Consider the following 20,856-nt stretch of genomic DNA (forward strand, 5'->3'; position numbering starts at 1 on the left):
TTGTACATGACCTTGCAAACGAAAGTTTGCAAAATGTCATAAAAACTTACTTTGCAGACAATGAACCGAGAAATGGATGAATATTTAAGAAAACTCAAATGGACAGTACCAAATGAAATGTTAGTATTGAAAAACATGTTCCTTGACAAAATAAAACCAACTACAGAAATAAATGACGCAAGACTGAAAGATTGGGTAAAAGCTTTCCCATTCACAAAAGATATTATTGGTAACATGGAAAGAAAACCAGAATGGCTACAAAAACATATATTTGGAAACGAGCTTATTCCATATGGACAAGCTCTGTTTGAAGAGCTTGAACCGGAAACTCAGAAAAGAGTCATGCAAACAATACGCGAAGACTCAAATACAAACTATGACAAACTCTTTCTAGGATATAGGTTACCTGAGATGGGCGACCAGAGCCCAAAGGCAAAAAGGACATGGGAAATTTACAACATACTAGGTGAACATGAGGCAAAGATGCAACAACTTGAAGCAGAGGGCAAGTTACCAAAAGCGACACCAAAGAAGAAGAGAAGAGTAGAACAAAGTGAAAGTAGTGAAGAAGTAACTTCATCTAGTGAAAGTAGTGGCAATGAAAGAAAAAGAAGAGTTAAAAACTCAGTCAGGAAGAAAGTAAAGCTTGGTCCGAGTGGGTTCTATTATGACACATAAATCCAACTATTCTATATTTTTACCCATATGAAATGTACGCCGCTCAGATTATAACGCCAACAGTTTTGGATGCCATGAATGGAAATGTTTCCGAATGGTATAACGAATGCGACAATGCCATTAGAAGGTCAGAAATAGTTCCTGGAACTTACGAATATACAACTGCTGTTTCTTATGGAAACGTAGGTGAGTTTGGAGAAGGTTCTTCAACAACAGTAGATATTGCTTGCGACAGGTTTCATATTATTTCTATTGACAACTCATTCTTATACGTGGAACAAGACATTGAAATAAAACCTTCTGCCAAGTTGTCTGACAAGAAAGGTTGCAATGGAATTTTCTATGTCGGATACCAATATGCTCCAGAAGTTTTCATGGGATATAAGATATATTCTAACTCTGACTTAGTTCAAACAGTAACATGGGCAAACTATGAATGGTTCGCTTTGAGAAACTCAGTACAACCACAAGCTAGAGAACAAACAGACCAGTATGCAACTATTGAGAAAATAAGAAGACTTGACCCTAACGTTCCAGGAGTTTATGTTAACCTTTCTGGTTCAGATGGAACTGCTGCCACTAAAGTAAAATCTGAAACTTAGAGTTCCTTTGTCATCTTTCCTCATCTTCAGGTTTTTAAGATACTTGCCAAACTGGGCAGGAAAAATTTCTATCGAACTTACTCCAAGCAAAATAACTTAGTCATTGCACCAACACAAGACCCATTCAGCATTACTGTAGCTGGAACTGGTGGAGCCAAGTTCTGTGACTTTTGCAAAGACAAAGTTGACTTAGACTTTGGTTTCTCAAACTTCAACACTGAAGTAAACTATTATTTCAATGCTGCTGGAACTGCTTGGGACCAGTTAAGTTCACATGCGAAAAATTTGAATGCAAGAGAATAGAAAGCAGACTTGCAGTCTATATGTTGGACCCAGATATTTCAAATGCTTTAGCTGCCAAATATATTGCAGTTCCACTTATGTTCCCTATACACCAAATATCTGTCAAAGACTTTGCAGGTGAAGTTGGAAACCAAAGTGCTGACCCAGGTGCAAGAACAGATATTGCTTTAACAACTGCAATGAAACATGCAGATACTATGTTTGTACTGTTCAGACGACTATAAATGACTATTCTTGTTTCTACAACCCTGGTATTAAATATCATATAAACATAGATGGCAAATATTATCCAAGAGAAGAATATTCTACAGTTGAGGATATGAGGTCATACAACTTGACATTAGATGCTATGAACTTTAACAACAACTTCACAACAACCATTAACCCTGAAATGCAAAGTTCTATTATGCCATATGTGAAAGTATGGACTCATACAGGAGGTCAAAAAACTCAATATACAAATGGAGACCGTTCAAACTTTTGGCTTGGCATTCCATTTGCTGACTCAGAAGACTTTATGGGTGGTATTTCAACTGTTGGTACAGTTCAAATACAATATACTGGTGACAGAGACGGTCCAGATGAATTGAAAGCAAAGAAGTTTACAAAACCAATAGCACTTTTCACGGAAGATGCTCTTTTGAAAATTCGTTCGATGAAACCTGCTGGGGCTCCTCAGATTGGTATAACGACAGCTTCCATCGAGCAGATTTTGGCAGCAGGTCAGTAAGTTGTTCTTGAACTGACTTCTCTCGTCAAATATTGACAGTACGCCAGTTTTGACATAGTATTGTATTATAAACTTACCTTTAGAAATATCGGTCAGTTTTGTTGTTATATTTTTGTCTGCTTCAAGAACTTTCACCATCTCGGTTATACCAACTTTCTTTGCTTTATGAAATATTTTGGTTCAGCAAAGACTGCTATTCTATAACATTTTCCATTGTTTGTATAAAGAACTATTCTATCAGTGTATTTTGTATTGTTTGTGTGTGTAAACTTTGTTTTGCTTCAATTCGAAGAGATACTCAAATACGTCCATCTTTTTATTCTAAGTAAAATTCATTTCCGAAAAATAGAAGCGTAAGTGTTTCAAAAGGTTTAATGGCGGTGGCAGATGTGAAGTTAAATTCACCAACTCAAACAAACAGTCAAAGTGTTGTTGTCAATGTCAAAGAAAGAGATGTTGAAGTGGGGAAACATACGAAGACGAAGATGGTATAACAATAGTTCCTGTAAAAGAACAACCAACATATCCTGAAGTTAGCAGAGACTTAAGTTCTGTTGCAGATATTCGAAATGACTACAAGCAACTAAAGACAAACTTAAAACTCAGGAGAAGATTTGTCAAGCTTTAGGTCTAATGTTAAACTTGGTCGAACACAACCCTGTAAAAGTGAACTCATATGTCATCGCACCTCATGAAGTTTTGAAAGAACTATTGAAACTTTTGACAGAGGCAGACGATATAAACATCAAAGAAATAGAACCCGACATTGCTTGCTGTGGTGTTTCATATAATGTCATTGACAAGATATACGTTATGAAAGGAGGTGAAACGTTGAACTTAAAATATAGTTTCCCAGACGTCATAAAAATATTTGACGACCACAACATTTCATTAAAATTTAGTTGCTAAGTAAAAATGTCAAAACTTCTTGAAAGATGTTTGAAGAAAAACAATATAGACTTTATTTCATGTAAAGGACTTTACACACTTTTTGAACGATATGAAAGACCCTTTTGTTTGTTCGTGTAGACAAAGGAAAGTTCTATGTCTTTACAAAATATTTGAACTTCTTAGACAGAGAACTTCAAGAAACGCCATGTGAAAGTTTAGATGAAGTTCTTCTCCACTTTCAGAAAAACTTTTAAATATATGTAAATGGCAAGAAGACATAGTGGTTTATACTATTACGACTAAAAACCCTGAGTCATATAATTCTATAACAACAAACTTACAAAGTCCTCAAGGACGGTATTGTAAACTGACCTTAAACACGATGACGACTAAAGCCTGTTTTGCTCTTTTGACACCAGAAGACTTTGTTGTTGTGAATGGTAAAAAAATACTTCTTTGAAGATACTTACTCAGATATACCACCAACAGGTTTTTGTTGACTTATTTAATACTTTAAGGACGGATGTAACATGTGCTGCAACTAGAGCAGGTTTCATTATGTTTGGATGTCCGACTGAGTTTAGTATAAACGATAAGCTATAATACAAAACTTATATCTGGTTTTTACTACCAACAGTTTCCTATAACAGGAAAAGGTGTCATACAAGGAATGTCTGTTCCATTGACTTTAAGTACACCTATTTTATATATTGTTTCAAACTTAGGTTCAAAGTGCTATTCGAATGTCGACAGAAACTACTATGACCAAAAGATACTCATGCGTATAAACAACACATTTCTCTGCTGGTTTGCCTATTGTTCATTCGAATGCAGAGTTTTCAGCTTTAGTAAACTCAAACACTTTAGCAAACATAAACTTAACCTTAGTTGACGCAAACTTTGTTCCTGTAAAACTTTTATGTCCTATGTATTTGTCAATGACGGCAGAAAGTTTCGAATTGGAAGATGCAACTGGTGAAAGTATTGTACTACAAGAACAACTTCAACAACAAATAGCTCAAGAACAACAAATGCAACAAATGGAACAAATGCAACAAATAGCTCAAGAATAAAAAAATATTTTTTTTATTTTTATAAAAAATGTACAGAATAGATGTTTCAGATTTTTATGACTTCCAAGCATTCAGAAATATGTGTCCATTTAGAGACTATAACAAAGCAGTCGAGAATTTGAAACGTTTAGTCATTTATGTCGACTCTGCCCAGAATGTTATGTTATGAAAGAATGGGATGTTGTCTTTAACACAAACCAAGAGCAACAATAGTGTCTGAACAAGAATGTAAACAGAAACTTAAGAAAATAAAAGTCGTACAAGTTGGCATGAAGATGTTAGATGCTTGGGATATCTTATTGTCAAAGTTAGAAGATTTTTCAGTTCGAGGTATAAAGTTCTATACACCTTCTCCAAACTTCTATTCTATCTTCACTGGATATAAATATGAACAAGTAGAATGGAAAGAAAATATTATAGAAGCTTGGTTAGACCATGTCAAAGAAATTATATGCAATGGAAACGAAAAGGTTTATGAGTATATCTTATGTTGGTTTGCAAACATTTACAACATCCAAGTGCTAAAAATGAAACTGCTCTCATTATAATTGGAAAACAAGGAACAGGTAAGAACACATTCTTTACAGATATCTTATGCAAACTGTTAGAGGGCTATTCGAACCCTAATATGACAAACTTAGAAAACATCTGCGGTAAGTTTAACTCTTCAATAGAGAATATGAAACTTATAGTATGTAACGAACTTCAAAGTATAGATACAACAAAAGTTTTGAACTCGGATGCTTTGAAGAGTCTTATAACAGACAAAGTTGGAGTTGTTGAAAGAAAATATAAAGACCAAAGAGTTTGTGAAAATGTTGCAAACTTCGTCATGGTTTCAAACAATGCCGTTCCGATGAATGAGTTAGAAAGTTCTGACAGAAGATATGTAGTTGTCAGAACGTCAGAAGCTCATATGCAAGATACAGAATATTTTGACGACTTAGCAGAAACTTTGACACCTAAAACTTGTTCTCATATTTCATGACATTAGATATTTCAAAGTTCAATCCAAGACAAATTCCACATACCGAAGAGAGACAAACATTGTTAGAAGCAAACAAGAGTGTATATGAACTGTTCATAGATGAAACTGACTTTGAGTGTTTAGATGAAAGGTCATTGTACGATGAATATAAACAATATTGTCAAGAGTATGGTTATATGACAGCGTCTAAACGAACATTCTTGGCAAATGTCAAAAGTCTTTTAGACATACAGAATGGTGTATATACAAAGAAAAATTTTTCTGAGTAAATTTTAAAAAAAAATATTTTTTTATCCGATAGAAAAGATGACGAAATTCATCTCAGTAAACAAGTACATGTCAGGACTTAAAGAAGAACTAGACCCATTCACATATTTGAATGTTTACTTCTACCATTTTGAAAAGTCTACATTTGACAAAGTTTGGAACATCGAACCAGTTAAGTTTGCTATTGTGACTAAAAATGGTGCGAAATTTGAAGACTTAGACATAGAAGGTTTGTTAACAGTCAAAGAAAGTTTTGACAGAAGGTTTTCAAACCTTAAAGAAGGCAAAGCATACAAACTTGTTATACCTTATGAACCAAAGAAAGCAGACGACTATGAATATTATGAGTCTAAGATAGTTGAAGTTCAAGGTAAATTGGGTAAGAAGCTCTTAGAGTCTAAGCCAGTGTTTGCTCCTAAAGAGGAAGAGAACATTGACATTGACCCAGAAATGTTCTAAAAATAAAATTTTATTTTTACATGTCAAATTTCTTTTTCTCTGGAACTGGTTCTTTCTTCTCTTCTACTTTCTTTTCTTTCTTTTCTCTCTTCTTCTTTTCTGGTGGAGTTATGTCAAACTTCTCAGAACCATATTTTTGTAAAAGTTCTTTGTCCTTTACTAGCTCATCTATTCTGTTTTCTATTTCATCTTCAAGAACAGCGCATGTGTCTTCTTTGCATTCTAAGAAGTTTTGTTGGACTTCATCTCTCCAAGAGGCGTCATCTCTATCAACAAGTCTGTCATTGACAAACTTAAAGACTTCTCTGCCTAATGTTTTATGGTTCTTGTCATATTCCCAGAAACAGAACTTTAGAACAAATTCACCTTTCTTGTTTACACTATGTAAGATTTTATGGTCTACAGATGTTTTGCTGTCAAAAAGCTTGTCTCGAATATAGATAGCGAAATCGCTAGACATTTTCTAAAAGATAAAAATTTTAATTTTTCTAAAAATATGTTAGAAAAAAAGTTTGCTGACATTGACAAGAAATTTGAGAATGTTTTAAACAAGAACAAGAGGAAGTTGGAAAATGCTCAGATAAAACCCATACATGACAAGTTCTTATTTGCTCAGAATGGTATAACAGGTCTAATTGCACCGCCTGGGTCGGGTAAGACTTTCACTTATCTTAAAATGGCTGCACAACAACAAGAACTAGATGAGAAGAACCCATTCTATGAGTTAGTTGTCATTTGTAGTACTTCTGGTCAATTTGACCAAACCGTCAATTCGTTCAAAGATATTATAAAAAAGTCAAAACTAGTATGTATAAAAGACTCTGAGTTGTTAGATTGGATAAAGAAGTACCAAAGAAGAGTTTTGAAGTACAATGCTATAAATGAGTATGTCAATTCTAAGTTTAAAGACCCAAATGAGGAATGCAGAGAATATTAGAGAAGAAAACCTTCAGAAACAAACAGAAAGAGATAGAATACATTTCGAAGAAATTGCAATCTTACGATTGGAAGACTTACCCTCACAGATTCTTCTTATCTTAGATGACTTTGCTTCTCATCCTTGTTAAAGAATAGAGAACAAGACATGTGTCGAATTCTTAAAGCTCAGACACTTTAACATCTCAGTTGTCATTTGTGTACAGACAGCAAAGAGTTTAAGTAAGGATGTAAAGAGAATACTTACTGATATCATACTTTTCCCCGGATTGTCCGAAGACGATTTCATGGAACTTATGAAAGAGTCCATGGCAGGTAAGTTTGACAGACATGAACTATGGAGAGGTACAAAGTCATACAAGACCTCATACTTCTTTCAGATTCATATCTACGCAAACAAAGTTCAAATTGTAAAAAGTCAAGCTTGAAAAATAAATGGTTCATTTACTCTGCTTGTTTGAAGTTGTCAAAATACTCTGTTATTTTTTCTTTCAGTAGCGGTAAATCTTCTTTGAATGTAAGTATTGTACAACCTTTCATATCATAGTGTGTTTGAGGTAAAGTATCTTGAACTATCTGTTTAACATCTTCATTCGGTGTCATTGAAATCGGTAAGTTTTCGCGATAGAACCAATTTTCTGTCAGATTTGTAAATCTTAGCAAGGTCGTAAAGCTTTTGTTGTTTCTTCTGACTAATGCAACATAACCATATCTCTGTCTTCTTCATTTTCCATCTCTTCAGTGTAAATCATATACTTTAGTTTCTTTTCCTTTCCTTTTTGGTACCGAACGTGGTATTCTTTTCTGTATGTTTTTTGTCTTTGGATTCAATGACTTCATCTTTTGCTTGAAGTTTCTTTTCCATCTCTTCACGTTCTTGTCTATGAATTTCATCTAACATCATGAAAATATAACAAGCATAGCGAGGTGAAGCCCACATTGCAACAGCATTTACAAGAAGTCTATGTACATACCAGCCTCTCAAACCAGGAGCCAAATTTTTACGATTTTCGTACGGAATCTCGTTCCTCGGTTTTCCGAGGGACGCAAACATATGAGGAAATTCTTCTAAAAGTTCTTTTGTCTGTTGGTTTTCAAACCAATGATATGCTTGCTTTGTAGAACGAAGAGCATTCAAAATACTTTGCATTTTGGTACATGTCATCTTTGACTGAACGAATGAGACGTAACTGTTTGTTAAACTGTATGTACTCATATTCTTCATTTATAGCTTCATGGACTATAACTGTTGTTGTGTTCTCTGTTGTTGACATATCTGTCTTTATATTCCAGATAAAAAAAATAAAATAAAAATAAAATTAGCGTTATTTTCTATCTTGTATAAAAGACCAAAAATAAACGCTTTACATGTATTTTTCAGCAACTTCGTCAAATAATTTTATAGCTTTGTCGATCTCATCTACTTCAAACGTTTCTTTACCTTTCGTGGGAGCACCATACAATTTCTCAAACTTTTCAAGTAGTTCTGTTTCTGCAGCTCTCATATCATTTACAAACACAACCTTGACTCTATTGACTGTACTGTCATATCTTTGAGTTATATTATATGTTCTTCCTATCTTATATCTTTTTGTATTGAAGTCCTTCGGTTTCTGAACGATGTAAAGTAAGCCTTCACTGCAACGTTCCGTATCGAATGAACCATATGTTATGAAATTATATCCAACAACTGGGTCAATCCAGAACAAAACTATTGGTATAAGACTTTTGTCTATAAGATATGCTCTTGTTCCATAGAATCTTACCGATATCATCAGCTCAGGATTTCTTGTCAAAATTTTCTGAGTAGAAGCAATTCTAACCCAGTCGCTTGCTCTCTTTCCAGATGGAGATAGAATGTCTGACAAAGAATATTTCTTGTATTTCTTTGAGTATCTTACGTTTAAATCACCAATTCTAACCACTTTGGTCTCATTGTCTATCTTTTTAACTGTTTCAAACTCAGTGCTTGTCATTTCCTGTTCTTACATACAAAATAAAAAAAAATATTTTTTTAAAACTAGCGTTAATTTTATTTTGTATAAAAGATATGATTTCAGGGATTTTTTTTACGATTTTCATAGAGTTTTGGCGACCCCTGTAAAAGTCGGGGTCGCTGTTCTTCACGATTTTCATGTGTTTTTCTCTAGGCCGGAAAAAGTCGGTCTAGAGAAATTTCACGATTTTCATGAGTTTTAGGCGAGTAAGATTTTTTCCCTACTCGCAATTTTTCACTGTTTTCATGAGTTTTGGCGACCAGGGTTTTTCTCTAGACCGGAAAAAGTCGGTCTAGAGAAATTTCACGATTTTCATGAGTTTTAGGCGAGTAAGATTTTTTCCCTACTCGCAATTTTTCACGATTTTCATGTGTTTTTCTCTAGACCGGAAAAAGTCGGTCTAGAGAAATTTCACGATTTTCATGAGTTTTAGGCGAGTAAGATTTTTTCCCTACTCGCAATTTTTCACTGTTTTCGTACGGAATCTCTACCCTCGGTTTTCCGAGGGTAGCAAATATATGAGGAAATTCATGAAATTTGGTCATTTTACTCGGCAAAAATATATTTTAGGTGAAGAGGTGAGATCTCACCCGTTTTCTCACCTCTTTTCTCACCTCCTTTTCACAAGCGTTTTACATGAATTGTACGATGTATATTTGAAATTCTAAACAGTTTTGTAGCTTCTATTTCTTCTGTCAGTATGTCAAAAGTTTTCACAATATTGAAAGTTTCTTTATATTTCTTCTTGACATCAGATAGAAGGAAATCGTCAGCTGTTGGATAGTTTTTGTTCAGAAATGTCAACATGTCCATTTTATCTTCTGCTGGTTTCTCTACTTCTTTCTTTAAGTCAGCATAGTCGTTTCGCATACGTTCTATCTCTTTGACGGAGTAGTTATATTTCCTCATTGCTGCTTTACATTTTGAACATTGTGGGTTCATTTTAGCATTGTACATTGAAATCTTACCTGCAAGTATGACTAAGGCGTCAATGGTTTTCTTTAACTCAAAGGTTACTGGTTTTATCTGTTCAGTCCATACCTTACCTCTTCTATCTTTATCTCTTATCTGCCATACACATTTTGCAACTAACGAAACAAAGTTGTCGTAGGTCTTAAATTCTTCAGATTTATATATGTCAATGAAATATACCATATCGCAGTCTTTGTCCATGACTTTGTGGTTGCAATGAAATCCAAGAAACTCATAGTTAACCTTACGTATGAACTTCTTTATTTCTACTGAGTCAGTTGGTTTCACTTCTATTTCATCGAATTCAGGAATAGTGAGCTTTTGTTGTTGTATTTCAGGAAGTTTAGGTAGATGGTCAATAATATCCTGCATTTCATAAAGATATTGTTCATTTGTTTCATCTTTTGCACTACAGTCTAAATCTCCTTGGAGAAGTTCCTGCTTTATCTTCTGGATTTCTGTTTCGAAAGTATATGAAGAAGGAATGAAGCTTTTCATCTCTACTAACATTGAAGTTGGGTTCATGACTAACGAGTTTGGTGAAGTTGTTGCTAACATGTTCTTACAATAAAAATAAAAAATATTTTTTTTAAAAAACTAAACTTTTTTTCTATCTTAAGGAAATTCATGAAAATTCAACGGGTGAGAAAAGAGGTGAGAAAACAGGTGAGATCTCACCACTTCACCTAAAATATATTTTTTGGTGGGACGTCGGACATTGTCTTGAAACAATAAAAGACTTGTCTTGAAAAAGTAAAAGACTTGTCTTGAAACAATAAAAGACTTGTCTTGAAAAAGTAAAAGACTTGTCTTGAAAAAGTAAAAGACTTGTCTTGAAAAAGTAAAAGACTTGTCTTGAAAAAGTAAAAGACTTGTCTTGAAAAAGTACGGGTATCGTCTTCAATCAAGACCACTGTTCTCAAATTTGAGAACTTTACACCAAAAAATTTCTTGAAAAATAACGGGTCTTGTCTTGAAAAAGTAAAAGACTTGTCTTGAAAAAGTAAAAGACTTGTCTTGAAAAAGTAAAAGACTTGTCTTGAAAAAGTAAAAGACTTGTCTTGAAAAAGTAAAAGACTTGTCTTGAAAAAGTAAAAGACTTGTCTTGAAACAATAAAAGACTTGTCTTGAAAAAGTAAAAGACTTGTCTTGAAACAATAAAAGACTTGTCTTGAAAAAGTAAAAGACTAGTTCTGAGATCTCACCATCTAACCTAAAATATATTTTTGGGTCATTTACGCTCATTACGATGAAGAAGTCTCAACAAAACATATACGATGAAATCTATCTCCTGTGTTGTTGTCTAAATGTCATGTTGTCTCATTTTTTCAGAGAAGTTAAAATGACCTGGGGACCGAGGGACCGAGGGACCTGGTTCCACCTAAAAACCATCTACCCTAAAATATATTTTTTCTATCTTAAGGAAATTCATGAAAATTCAACGGGTGAGAAAAGAGGTGAGAAAACAGGTGAGATCTCACCTCTTCACCTAAAATATATTTTTCAATACTTTTTCAGCACTTTTCCGTAGTTGTATATGAAAGACAATTCGAGATAAAAGTCATAGTACAATGGTATTATATGCTGCACACCGTTTGTTGTGAACCAAACTTGAAAGTCAGAGAAACTGTTACTAGGTGGTTCGTAGAATTTAGAAGCAAAGTCATAAAAGTCTTTACCGATACAAAGAAAACTGTTGTTGCTTGAACTGAAACTTGCATGACACATGACATTTTGAGGGTCAAACACGTTTCTATAAACTGTCAAATCTGCTGGTGGAAGTATAAATTTAAATGGACCATCTGGTGGTAATGGTTCGTTCTGGTTTAGTAACCGAAGAAATTGTGCCCAAGAACGTCTGTCTACTCCCCAATATAAAAACTCTGTATCTCTTGGAGGGTTAATTTCAATCTTTTGAAATGAAACTGTGGAATTCATCTTGTCGTATTCTAGTTTTAGATAGTATGTTCCATTTAGTAAAGAGTCGTATTTTTCTTGAAATTCCCAGTAGTATTTGTTTATTTGAGTTTGAAAGTCATTTAGAGTTTTTTCAAGACTTTCGTCTGAACGAATTGTAAAGATTTTCATTTCGTCAAATTTTTCTAGTAGACCATCAGAACCTTTATACTGCCCATGAAAATATACTGCGAACATAAACGCGTTAGTTCTATTTGAAAACAAAACTCTTCTAAATCCTATTGCCTTTGCATCAGAAGGACTTTGAAGCCAACGAATTGGATAGTCAAACCTGTATGAACGGGATGAAATTTCTTCATCTGAAATAGTCCTACCAGCATTTGTAAAGATATAGTCTAACGGTTTTGTATCTGCTACTTTTGTTCTTTGTTTTTCAACCTGAAGCATTTTATATATGTAAAAATATACTGTTTTAAAAAACGTTTTTACTTCATGCAACGTTTTTACTTCATGCAATGTTTTATTTCATGCAATGTTTTATTTCTGTGCCGTCTTCAAGTATGCCCCAGTACTTACGCTTGGAGAGGACATGAACTTCGGAAAATACCTTATCTAGCTTAAAACAGCCCATCTTCTCACCGACTAAACCCATTTCAATGAGTTTGTTGTATCCTTCTTCGTTCGTCATGAGCGCGTCGATGTTCTCATAGTATACCAAAACTTTGGATTTAACCTCTGAGAAGAATTTGTTGTAGTTGTCAAGGACTGCTTTTGCGAACTGAGGATAAGACCAATGTTCGACAATAGGTTTTAATGTGGTTACTAAGCCACTTTCACCTTCGGTAAATTCGTACTTCAAAACAAAAGGAGAAAACCTTTCAACAAAGTTGTCGACCTTCTCATAGTGTTTACTCTTCATCTTTTGAGGTTTTTTAATGGAATATCCCCATGTCGAATTCATAAGCAATTTTAGTGTCATTGCAAGTTTGGGGTTTGAAGCTTTCCTAATATCATATAGTTGTTGTATGACTTTTCCAACTGTATAGTTCCTTCCCGGGAACTCACCGTCTTCGTTTGGAATTCCAGTTGGAATATATTGGACAAACCTCATGTACGCAGCGTTAAGGTCGACATAGTATATTTTTTCATATGAGTCGAACTTGTCGCATCCAATCGGCCCAGTTTTTGGAAATTCAAGCGAGTCTCTTATCTTCTGAGAAACTTCTCCTGTTATCTCATAAACATCGTCGAAGCAACCTGTTTCATATAAAACCTTCTGACCTAACTCTGATGCTCTCCAATACAATTTGACGTCGACTGGATGTCTCAATGGAAGTTTGTTTATAGCATCTTGAAGTTCTTGCAACCTCATTGGAGGTTCTTCTGGTTCAGGTTGGTATCCGAACAATCCAACTCCTTTTGGAACTGTGTACTTCTTTTGTGCTATAACCTTGTCTGGAACAACTTTTGGTCTTACCAACAATGAAAAGTTTGTTTCGTCTTTTGGTACAAAAGTTTCTGTCAGCTTGTCATCTGGAATTGGTTCCAACAAACCTTTCTCGAAAAGAATGTTAACAGCTCTGACAATGTTGCACTTACCTTTTCCGAACAATGGGTTTGTAAGACTTTCGTTCAACATGAAGTGGTTGTGGAAAAGTACAATCTTCAACCATGGCAATTTGAAGTCAACAACATAGTCGTCATGAGACGAACCTTTCTCAGTCGGTATGTTGACTCGGATATTCACATTTGCCAACGGTGCAACTTTAGCCAGTTGACCTCTAAGAATGTACCTTGTTTTCACACATGACTCAAGATACTTCATCTTCTCTTCTGAAACAAGACCAGAGTTCCTGAGACATGTAAGAATACAAGGTTCATTGACAATTGTTTCAATTGAATTGTAAATTCCATACCTTGTTAAGTCAATGTCAGACTTATTTCTGAACGGGAAGTATCCAGCATGTTGTCTGACTGCTTGAGGGTTGGGTTGATACCATTCAAACTTTACGCTTGCAATTCCTTCAATCGCATTCAAAATATCTGAGTCGGAGTCAACCATTTGTTCTCTCTTTGTAGTCTTGAAAGCGTCAAGAAGTTGTGCGGCTGTTGTGACATTGCCATGTGCATAGTAAATGTGACCATCCAAATCTGTTATGGTCAATCTGAGATTGTATCCTTTCTTATTTCCGTCTTGTATGGCAGCAAGTACACCCATGAAGCCTTCTTTGTTCTTTCCTTCGTCAAAGTTTACTGTAAAGGTTCGACCAGAAGTAATTTTACTTCTAACTTCACGATACTTTTCATATGCATATCTTGTTCTTTCCATGGGAGCATGTGCGTCTTCACCTTTTCCTTTTTTCCTTCTCAAAGGATGCAATTGTTCGTCATGTTTCCAGTAGAATCTGGCAAAGCCGTCGTGTCCTTCAATCTGAGGTTCACTAACATCGAAAGGCATGTTCATAAGACGCTCTTCTTCTAACCTCTCCAGTCTGTTTGGATAATTGGCGCGTGCTGTTTCTAAGTCCATTTCGTAGCGAAGACCAGCCAGTTTGTCATAGACTTTTATGGGTCTTCCCTTCCTATATTTAAAATTCTTTGAAAGTCTCCAACCATATCTTTCTAACTCTGCTTTTATTCTAGCAGACCTTCTGTCCATTCTATATGGGGGCATTTTTATAAAAATAAAAAAATGTTTTTTCCTTTACTTTACATAAGCACTCGCTGCCATAAGCCTTTGACGCCAACCCATACCAGCTAATGAAGGTTGACTAAACTTTGGTTTTGGTTTTTCGTCAGTTTTTGGTTTCTCTTCTTCTATCGGTTTTTCGTCACTTTTCGGTTCCTCTGACTTTACTTCACTTGCAGGAACAGTAGTGTCGTTAGTATCTTCATAAATATCATATGCCATCTGTTTTTGTTTTCCTTTCAACTTTTTGTGTTTGTTGTAAAGTTTAGAATATTTCGACTCTAAGTCAATGAGATGTTCTATAATGAACTGTTGGTCAGTGAAGTAAACTTTTCCATCTGTTGTCTCGAAAGCTCCCACAGACTTCAATATTTTATTTGTGAGAGTCTGTTTCTTTTTTGAGATACTAGCCGTTCCATTTCTATGAAAAGTGACTTTGTAGTTAGGGTTTGTATTTCCAGACCTGGCACCTTCTATTATTGAATTTTTCTCTTCATCTGTAAGTTCTTTGACAGGTTTTGACAATGGTTCTGAACTTTTTGTTTGTGGTGTCAAATCTACCGTTTCAACTTCTTCGGTCATTTCATCTCAGTAAAAAATTTTAGTTTGGTTTGTTTTCAACTGGTTGCTGAGGTTTTTTAAGTCGGTCTAAAACTTCCTGAGGTATAGGAAGAACTTGACAAACACGTGGTTGTGTAACTGCTGGAAGCCGACAAATCCATCTTGAACCCATTTGTCTCAAAGCTGTATTGTTCATTTCATCTCAGTAAAAAATTTTACATTCCCCACGTTTGAGGCGGTTGAGGTTGGTTGTTGTTTACCCACTGTTGTGCATGGTTATATCCTCTGTTAAAGAATCTTTCACCTTGGTCCATATAGTGCCCTGCTTGGTTATAGTAGTCATTTGCTTTGTTATAGTAGTTTCCTGCTTGTCTTCCTACATTGTCCATCCATCCTTGAACTTTTCCTCTTGTTTCAGGATTTGGAATAAGATTTGCTGCATCTCGTGCTACATCCCAACCTTTCTGTACAGTTTGTATAATAGGTTGTGCTTTCTCTTTAAGTATACCTAATGTACTCAAAATCTTCCTTCCAACTCCAAATACACCTCTGGCTATTGTTCCCACTGCTGGTAAAAATCTAGATGCGACTCCTGCTAATGCGCCAAATAAACCCATTTCTTATGGGTTAAAAATGACGAATCCAAACAAGGACCCCTATGTTTCTAAGGCAACAAAGAAAGCACTCATGGTAAAAATCTTTAGTTCAACACCAAATGCTTGGTTTATGGATATCTTGGAAAACATTCCGAGATATAGAGAAGATGGACCACCATACTGGCTAATATTTGTTGGTCAAAACACAAGATACTGTGAAGCCATACCATTATGGTCCAAAAATATTTTAGATGTGAAAACTGCTTTGACAATATTCGTTGACAAATACCATCCAACAAAACTGACATCTGACTGTGAAAGTTCTTTCAAATCAGACGATATTAAAAACTATCTGCGTTCAAAAAATGTAAACCAATATTTCATTGTCGACCAAAACCATTCTGCTCTTGGTGTCATTGACAGTTGTATAAAAATCTTAAGAGACTTAAATCAACCACAAGGTGGTGAAGCAAATGAAATGTCATATGACGACAAATATAGACACTTCTCCATGGCAAAGATGAGACAAGTTTTAAATATTTACAATACCCGTAAACAAAAAGGTTTGGGAAACCACTCCCCTGAAGAAATGAAAAACAACCCTGACTTAGAGAAAGACTATATATTTAACAATTTAGTCAAAAGAGACAAACAAGAAAGAATGCCAGGCTTCAAACTTAAGAAAGGTGACAAAGTAAAAATAGAAATACCTAAACGCGACCCATATGAAAATACTATTGACTATGACAACAATGGGAACTCGACAGGTACTCACATTCGTGTTCGTAAAAATAGAAGAAAGTATACAAGAGAATATTATGAAGTTTTAGGCAAACATGGCAAAATGTACACACTGCAAGCAGAAGATAAAACTACTATTGTCAGACCTCGTTTCAAACTTGTCAAAGTTCAAGGTGGTATACTTTCAAAGACAGTTCCTAACAAATATAAGACAACTCCTGACGAATATGCTAAAGAAGTTGAAAATGACGACTAAGCAATTCTATACCATGCGTAAACTGTCATGTAAGGTGGCATGTAGTCTTTACTTTGTCCCGTTGTTTGCGTATACCCTGAAACGCGATGTGTATGGTTTCCATCTCCCTGTGTGCTACCCCAGAAACAATTTATAGCAAACTGAACGTCGTCTTTAACATCATATCCTTTACCTTTTTTCATTGCTGACCAATCCCAAAATCTATGCTTATGCCAACCTGCTTGAGATGTACTTAAATCTACGTAGTGACTGTGTGCAGGTAAGTTTTCACCTGAAATCGTTTTACTTCCACCTGTTTCCTTTGAAGAGTTTGCACAATACAAAAACCTGTCGACTATTTGTTCCCATGCACCAACACCAAACATTGCTTGAGGACCTCTTGCTTCCATTGACGTATAAATAGAACCTACTGGGTTCATTAAATCAAACATATGAGATATTATAGGATTGTCTCTTTTGAACTTAAAATATAGTGCAACTATTTCAGGTTTCCTCTGGTTCATGTCAGAATATTTTTTATAATATAATCTTATGTTTTCAGGGTAGGTAAAGTCTTGACTATAATATTTATTTCTGTCATCTGTATAATAGTATACTATTCTCGTTTTTTCTATTGCATTATATCTTTTATATCTATAAAAATCTAAATATAATGTTTGCTTTTGTTCATCTGCGTGTAGTGTTCTTTCGTCAACACCATAGTCATAATAGTATGGTGCTGGAGCTGGGTCAGGCAATGTCATATCTGCCATTTCATAAACTCTTAAATATTTCTTTTGTTCGTCTCCATATAAGTTTAAGTAGCAGTTGTTGTCTAATGGAACTTTAACTTGTGTACCATCATTCTTTATATAGCTTACATACATTTCATTGTTATTTTTCGGAATGAGTTTATACCGTATACCATTTCTTAAGGACTGTACAAACTCCCATCTAAAATATTTGTTTTCTTCATAGATAGAAAAGTCACCAACCATAGTTTCAATATTTTTTGTTCCAACTAAACTTTGGTATATTTCATTGACATATGTTTTATCTGCTTTCTTTTCAAGGCTAACGTTTAAGTCTGTTATTTCAGATATAGAATGTGTATGTCCAACGTCACTTTTCCTGTTTAAGGTTTCTTGTAAGTTTGTAATATTTGCAATGGTATGTATATGTCCAACGTCACTTTTACTGTTTAAGGTTTCTTGTAAGTTTGTAATATTTGCAATGGTATGTATATGAGTCTTTTTAGAATATTCTTTGTCAGCTCTTGTCACTTCACTTGACATTTTATTGTCAACATATGTTTTGTCTGCTAGTTCAGGATGAGTATGTTCTTTTGTTGCATATGTTGCATCTGCTCTGTCATGTTCTTCTTGAACTTTTTCAATGACATACTCTTTGTCAGCTTTGTTGTCAACATCTGCTTTCAAAAGAAGTTCATCTATAGGTTTCTCGTTTAAAGTTCCTTTTGTTGGATTTACACAGACAGTATGGTTCTTACTGTCTTGAAACAGAAACTCATCTGTCATTGGGTTTATCGTCAGTTTTAAGTTTCCTTCTTTCAATGACTCAGATATCTTAGAATAGTTTGAAAAGTTTGTTGTGTTCTTATTTAGAGCTTGTACAATGAGTTGTCGGTTGTGTTGTATTTCTCTCATAGACGCTGTTTCTTTCGACATTTTTATTCTAGATAAAATATGCTTTCAATAGAAAAAGAAAATTCTAGAGTTGCTACAACTAAACCATTAGATGAACTTTTTACGAATGTCGGTCAAAAGTTTGAGACAGAGACCGTAAAGCATGAAGGCTATCGTTTTGACTACCCATTGAGATGGCTAAGAGACCCATCCGTCACAAAAGCTGTTGGCTTTCGTAGAATGAAGTTCATTTCAGAAGCCATACATGGTTTCCCATTTACGGTCGGTTTTGAAGTTCGATACTATAACAAAGAAAAACATACGTATGAGAAATTTGAACAGGGAAAACTTTTACAAGTGAATTTGCTTGTAAACTTAGAAACAACTCTTCAAGCTTTTCAAGAAAAAATAAACGATATCTATCTCGAATATGCAAACCAGTTTAACATTGACGAAGGAGAGTACCATCTCGATATTTTATATGACAGGAAAAATGCAACTGTTAAAATCAATAAAATAGAAGACCTTGGAGACAACGTTTATATTTCTACAAAATATAACAACTTGGCATGGTATAGGTTTCTGAGGATGTTAAATCAGCCTGCAGAATATCCAGTACACCCGGACTTTTATGAAGTCGAAAACCCTAATGGAACATATGAAAATGTTTTCGACTCAGATGCTATTATAGTTCATGCTTCATTTTCTGGTGCACAAAACTCTTTTTTATGCTTGGCAAATGACTTTTACGAAAAACCTACAAAGCTATATGAACCACCGAGTGGAAGTATTTCAGACTTTCAAGTATGGTTTACAACAGATGGAAGAAAGAGAATAATTCCATTATACCACGCGTTTTACTTAGAACTTAGTTTCATATACAACTACTATCGAACGGTAAAAATATGATTTTTAATACGGTTGAGGTGTTGGATTTGGTTGCCAACTAGACTGTGGTGCAGGTTCAGGCTGTTGTATAACAGGAGCTTGTTCTTCTGGTTCAGGGTCTTTAGGTATAATACCAATGAACTGACCTACTCTTTTACCAATATTTTTGACTCCGTTCCATACTCCTCTTCCGACAGATTTTATTCCATTCCATATACCTCTTCCAACTCTTCTGAAGAAGTTTCCAATACTACTGAAGAAACCCATTTTACTATATGTAAAAATCTAATGTCCGCCTAGTCTCTTACGTTTCCTGTTGAGTTCCATTGCATTCTTTAACTGGAGCTCATACATTCTATTTCTCCTCTGGTAGAAAACATACTCTGGGTCAACTCCTGTGTTCGCGTCATCTGCATAGAGTTGTTTATATCCCACTTCAGGGTTTGTATAAAACTCTTTCCATCTCATATTTGCATACCATGGTGGCAAACCTAACGCAGCGTCATTTGACATGGCAGTTTGCATTTGTACATCTGTTGGCACTTGACCATAGTTTGCCATTGCAGTTTGTATTCTAACTTCATTTGGAATATTCTCTGGGTTTGGTTGTCCAGGTTGCTGTGCATTCGCTAAGTTCTGTGCGTCCATTTAATATTAGATAAAAATATCTCTTACGAGTACATATGCCGAACATTTGCTGGCATCGGTTCATCTTCATATTCTCTGTACCTTTCTGCCACGTCAAATAAGTAAATGACACAATGGAAAAAACCTAAAACAAGTAGTCCTATTTCAAACCACATTTAGTTACTAGTAAAATTTCTTTGTTATGACACTTTCTCCAGTTTATAGGACCTCTCTCATATTCTATCTTGTCATATCTAAACTCATAGTCATGTATGTCCTCTAACCATCTCATAACGGTTTCCAAACCACTTTTATCGGATGTAAAGTAAAAGCATGGATGGTTATGTAAAACGTCTAAAGTTTCTAAAGAGTCTCTCAAAGTCCAGTCTACTTGGTATTGAAAATCCCATGTGTTATAGAACGGCGGGTCCACTATAAAGAAAACATTTTCCTTGTCTTTAAATTTTTCATACAACTCTGTCCAATGACATCTCACAAACTCTATACCCTCAGTATATTTTTCTATGTTCTCTTTGAAAACATTTGTATAGTTAAGATATAAAACTTTTGACATAAGTGTTTCAATGTCATGAACTCTTATAGCACCACTATATAATAGTCTAGCAGATATACTATCCCAGTCTATATATTCTGCTTTTTTCAAAACCTCTCTCACAATATTTTTCTTATCTAATGGTATACGTTCCATCTTACCTATAGGTATCTTTTCTTTCAACTCACTCAATATTTTGTTTGTGTCTGGTATATGTTTGAGACGGTTCATATAGTTGTCGAAGTCATTGCATATAATCTTTGAGTCTGGGAATACGGTATGGCACAAATGAGATATATAGAAACTTCCACCGAACAAATCTACAAATGTTAGACCATTCGGTAGTTTCTTAAGTTCTCTCAATAGAATATCTTTACATCTACTCTTATTTCCAAAGAAGGGTAACGGTGGTTTTGTAAAATTCATTTTATATACAATAATAAAAATGTTTTTCCCTGAAAAGTGACAGAAAAGTGACTGGGGCTAGAGGGCGCAACGCGCCTGGAT

At 34.8% G+C, this 20,856-nt stretch overlaps 12 protein-coding genes and 5 pseudogenes across 17 annotated transcripts, besides 3 other annotated features; 7 read left to right on the forward strand and 10 right to left on the reverse strand.

Annotated features, from left to right (window-relative positions):
- Nucleotides 1-17,891: part of a mobile genetic element that runs on past the window's edge.
- On the forward strand, nt 412-678 carry TVAGG3_0218900 (protein of unknown function, DUF4106 family; the record flags this gene model as incomplete). Its single annotated transcript, XM_051226894.1, has 1 exon — nt 412-678. One exon carries the CDS (start codon nt 412-414, stop codon nt 676-678), a length of 267 nt encoding a protein of 88 aa, XP_051111880.1.
- On the forward strand, nt 1,062-2,173 carry TVAGG3_0218910 (annotated as a pseudogene). The gene has a single exon. A coding segment is annotated over exon 1 (1,112 nt).
- On the forward strand, nt 2,688-3,222 carry TVAGG3_0218920 (annotated as a pseudogene). Its single transcript has one exon. A coding segment is annotated over exon 1 (535 nt).
- TVAGG3_0218930 lies at nt 4,306-5,095 on the forward strand (annotated as a pseudogene). Its single transcript has one exon. A coding segment is annotated over exon 1 (790 nt).
- Nucleotides 5,572-5,991, forward strand: TVAGG3_0218940 (uncharacterized protein; the record flags this gene model as incomplete). The annotated part of the gene is made up of 1 exon (XM_051226895.1): nt 5,572-5,991. The coding sequence occupies one exon, from the start codon at nt 5,572-5,574 to the stop codon at nt 5,989-5,991; it is 420 nt and encodes a 139-aa protein (XP_051111881.1).
- On the reverse strand, nt 6,008-6,451 carry TVAGG3_0218950 (uncharacterized protein; the record flags this gene model as incomplete). Its single annotated transcript, XM_051226896.1, has 1 exon — nt 6,008-6,451. The coding sequence occupies one exon, from the start codon at nt 6,449-6,451 to the stop codon at nt 6,008-6,010; it is 444 nt and encodes a 147-aa protein (XP_051111882.1).
- Nucleotides 6,488-7,077, forward strand: TVAGG3_0218960 (annotated as a pseudogene). Its single transcript has one exon. A coding segment is annotated over exon 1 (590 nt).
- Nucleotides 7,372-8,143, reverse strand: TVAGG3_0218970 (annotated as a pseudogene). Its single transcript has one exon. A coding segment is annotated over exon 1 (772 nt).
- Nucleotides 9,546-10,454, reverse strand: TVAGG3_0218980 (organellar and viral DNA polymerase type B; the record flags this gene model as incomplete). The annotated part of the gene is made up of 1 exon (XM_051226897.1): nt 9,546-10,454. One exon carries the CDS (start codon nt 10,452-10,454, stop codon nt 9,546-9,548), a length of 909 nt encoding a protein of 302 aa, XP_051111883.1.
- Nucleotides 11,400-12,260, reverse strand: TVAGG3_0218990 (uncharacterized protein; the record flags this gene model as incomplete). Its single annotated transcript, XM_051226898.1, has 1 exon — nt 11,400-12,260. The coding sequence occupies one exon, from the start codon at nt 12,258-12,260 to the stop codon at nt 11,400-11,402; it is 861 nt and encodes a 286-aa protein (XP_051111884.1).
- On the reverse strand, nt 12,334-14,472 carry TVAGG3_0219000 (DNA/RNA polymerases family; the record flags this gene model as incomplete). The annotated part of the gene is made up of 1 exon (XM_051226899.1): nt 12,334-14,472. The coding sequence occupies one exon, from the start codon at nt 14,470-14,472 to the stop codon at nt 12,334-12,336; it is 2,139 nt and encodes a 712-aa protein (XP_051111885.1).
- Nucleotides 14,518-15,084, reverse strand: TVAGG3_0219010 (uncharacterized protein; the record flags this gene model as incomplete). Its single annotated transcript, XM_051226900.1, has 1 exon — nt 14,518-15,084. One exon carries the CDS (start codon nt 15,082-15,084, stop codon nt 14,518-14,520), a length of 567 nt encoding a protein of 188 aa, XP_051111886.1.
- On the reverse strand, nt 15,104-15,259 carry TVAGG3_0219020 (uncharacterized protein; the record flags this gene model as incomplete). Its single annotated transcript, XM_051226901.1, has 1 exon — nt 15,104-15,259. The coding sequence occupies one exon, from the start codon at nt 15,257-15,259 to the stop codon at nt 15,104-15,106; it is 156 nt and encodes a 51-aa protein (XP_051111887.1).
- On the reverse strand, nt 15,279-15,680 carry TVAGG3_0219030 (uncharacterized protein; the record flags this gene model as incomplete). The annotated part of the gene is made up of 1 exon (XM_051226902.1): nt 15,279-15,680. One exon carries the CDS (start codon nt 15,678-15,680, stop codon nt 15,279-15,281), a length of 402 nt encoding a protein of 133 aa, XP_051111888.1.
- Nucleotides 17,892-18,341: 450 nt separating the features above from the next.
- TVAGG3_0219040 (uncharacterized protein) lies at nt 18,342-18,820 on the forward strand (the record flags this gene model as incomplete). The annotated part of the gene is made up of 1 exon (XM_051226903.1): nt 18,342-18,820. A coding segment is annotated over one exon (479 nt), but the record flags the coding sequence as incomplete, so codon positions are not given.
- A 373-nt stretch (nt 18,821-19,193) lies between these two features.
- Nucleotides 19,194-19,436, reverse strand: TVAGG3_0219050 (serine threonine-protein phosphatase family; the record flags this gene model as incomplete). Its single annotated transcript, XM_051226904.1, has 1 exon — nt 19,194-19,436. The coding sequence occupies one exon, from the start codon at nt 19,434-19,436 to the stop codon at nt 19,194-19,196; it is 243 nt and encodes an 80-aa protein (XP_051111890.1).
- An 18-nt stretch (nt 19,437-19,454) lies between these two features.
- Nucleotides 19,455-19,817, reverse strand: TVAGG3_0219060 (uncharacterized protein; the record flags this gene model as incomplete). The annotated part of the gene is made up of 1 exon (XM_051226905.1): nt 19,455-19,817. One exon carries the CDS (start codon nt 19,815-19,817, stop codon nt 19,455-19,457), a length of 363 nt encoding a protein of 120 aa, XP_051111891.1.
- A 1,038-nt stretch (nt 19,818-20,855) lies between these two features.
- Nucleotide 20,856: part of a mobile genetic element that runs on past the window's edge.
- Nucleotide 20,856: part of a terminal%2Cinverted (terminal inverted repeat of Banshee-A3 transposon ID:TVAGG3_0219070) that runs on past the window's edge.

Source organism: Trichomonas vaginalis, chromosome IV (assembly GCF_026262505.1).
Source record: "Trichomonas vaginalis G3 chromosome IV, whole genome shotgun sequence".
Taxonomy (NCBI): Eukaryota; Parabasalia; order Trichomonadida; family Trichomonadidae; genus Trichomonas; species Trichomonas vaginalis.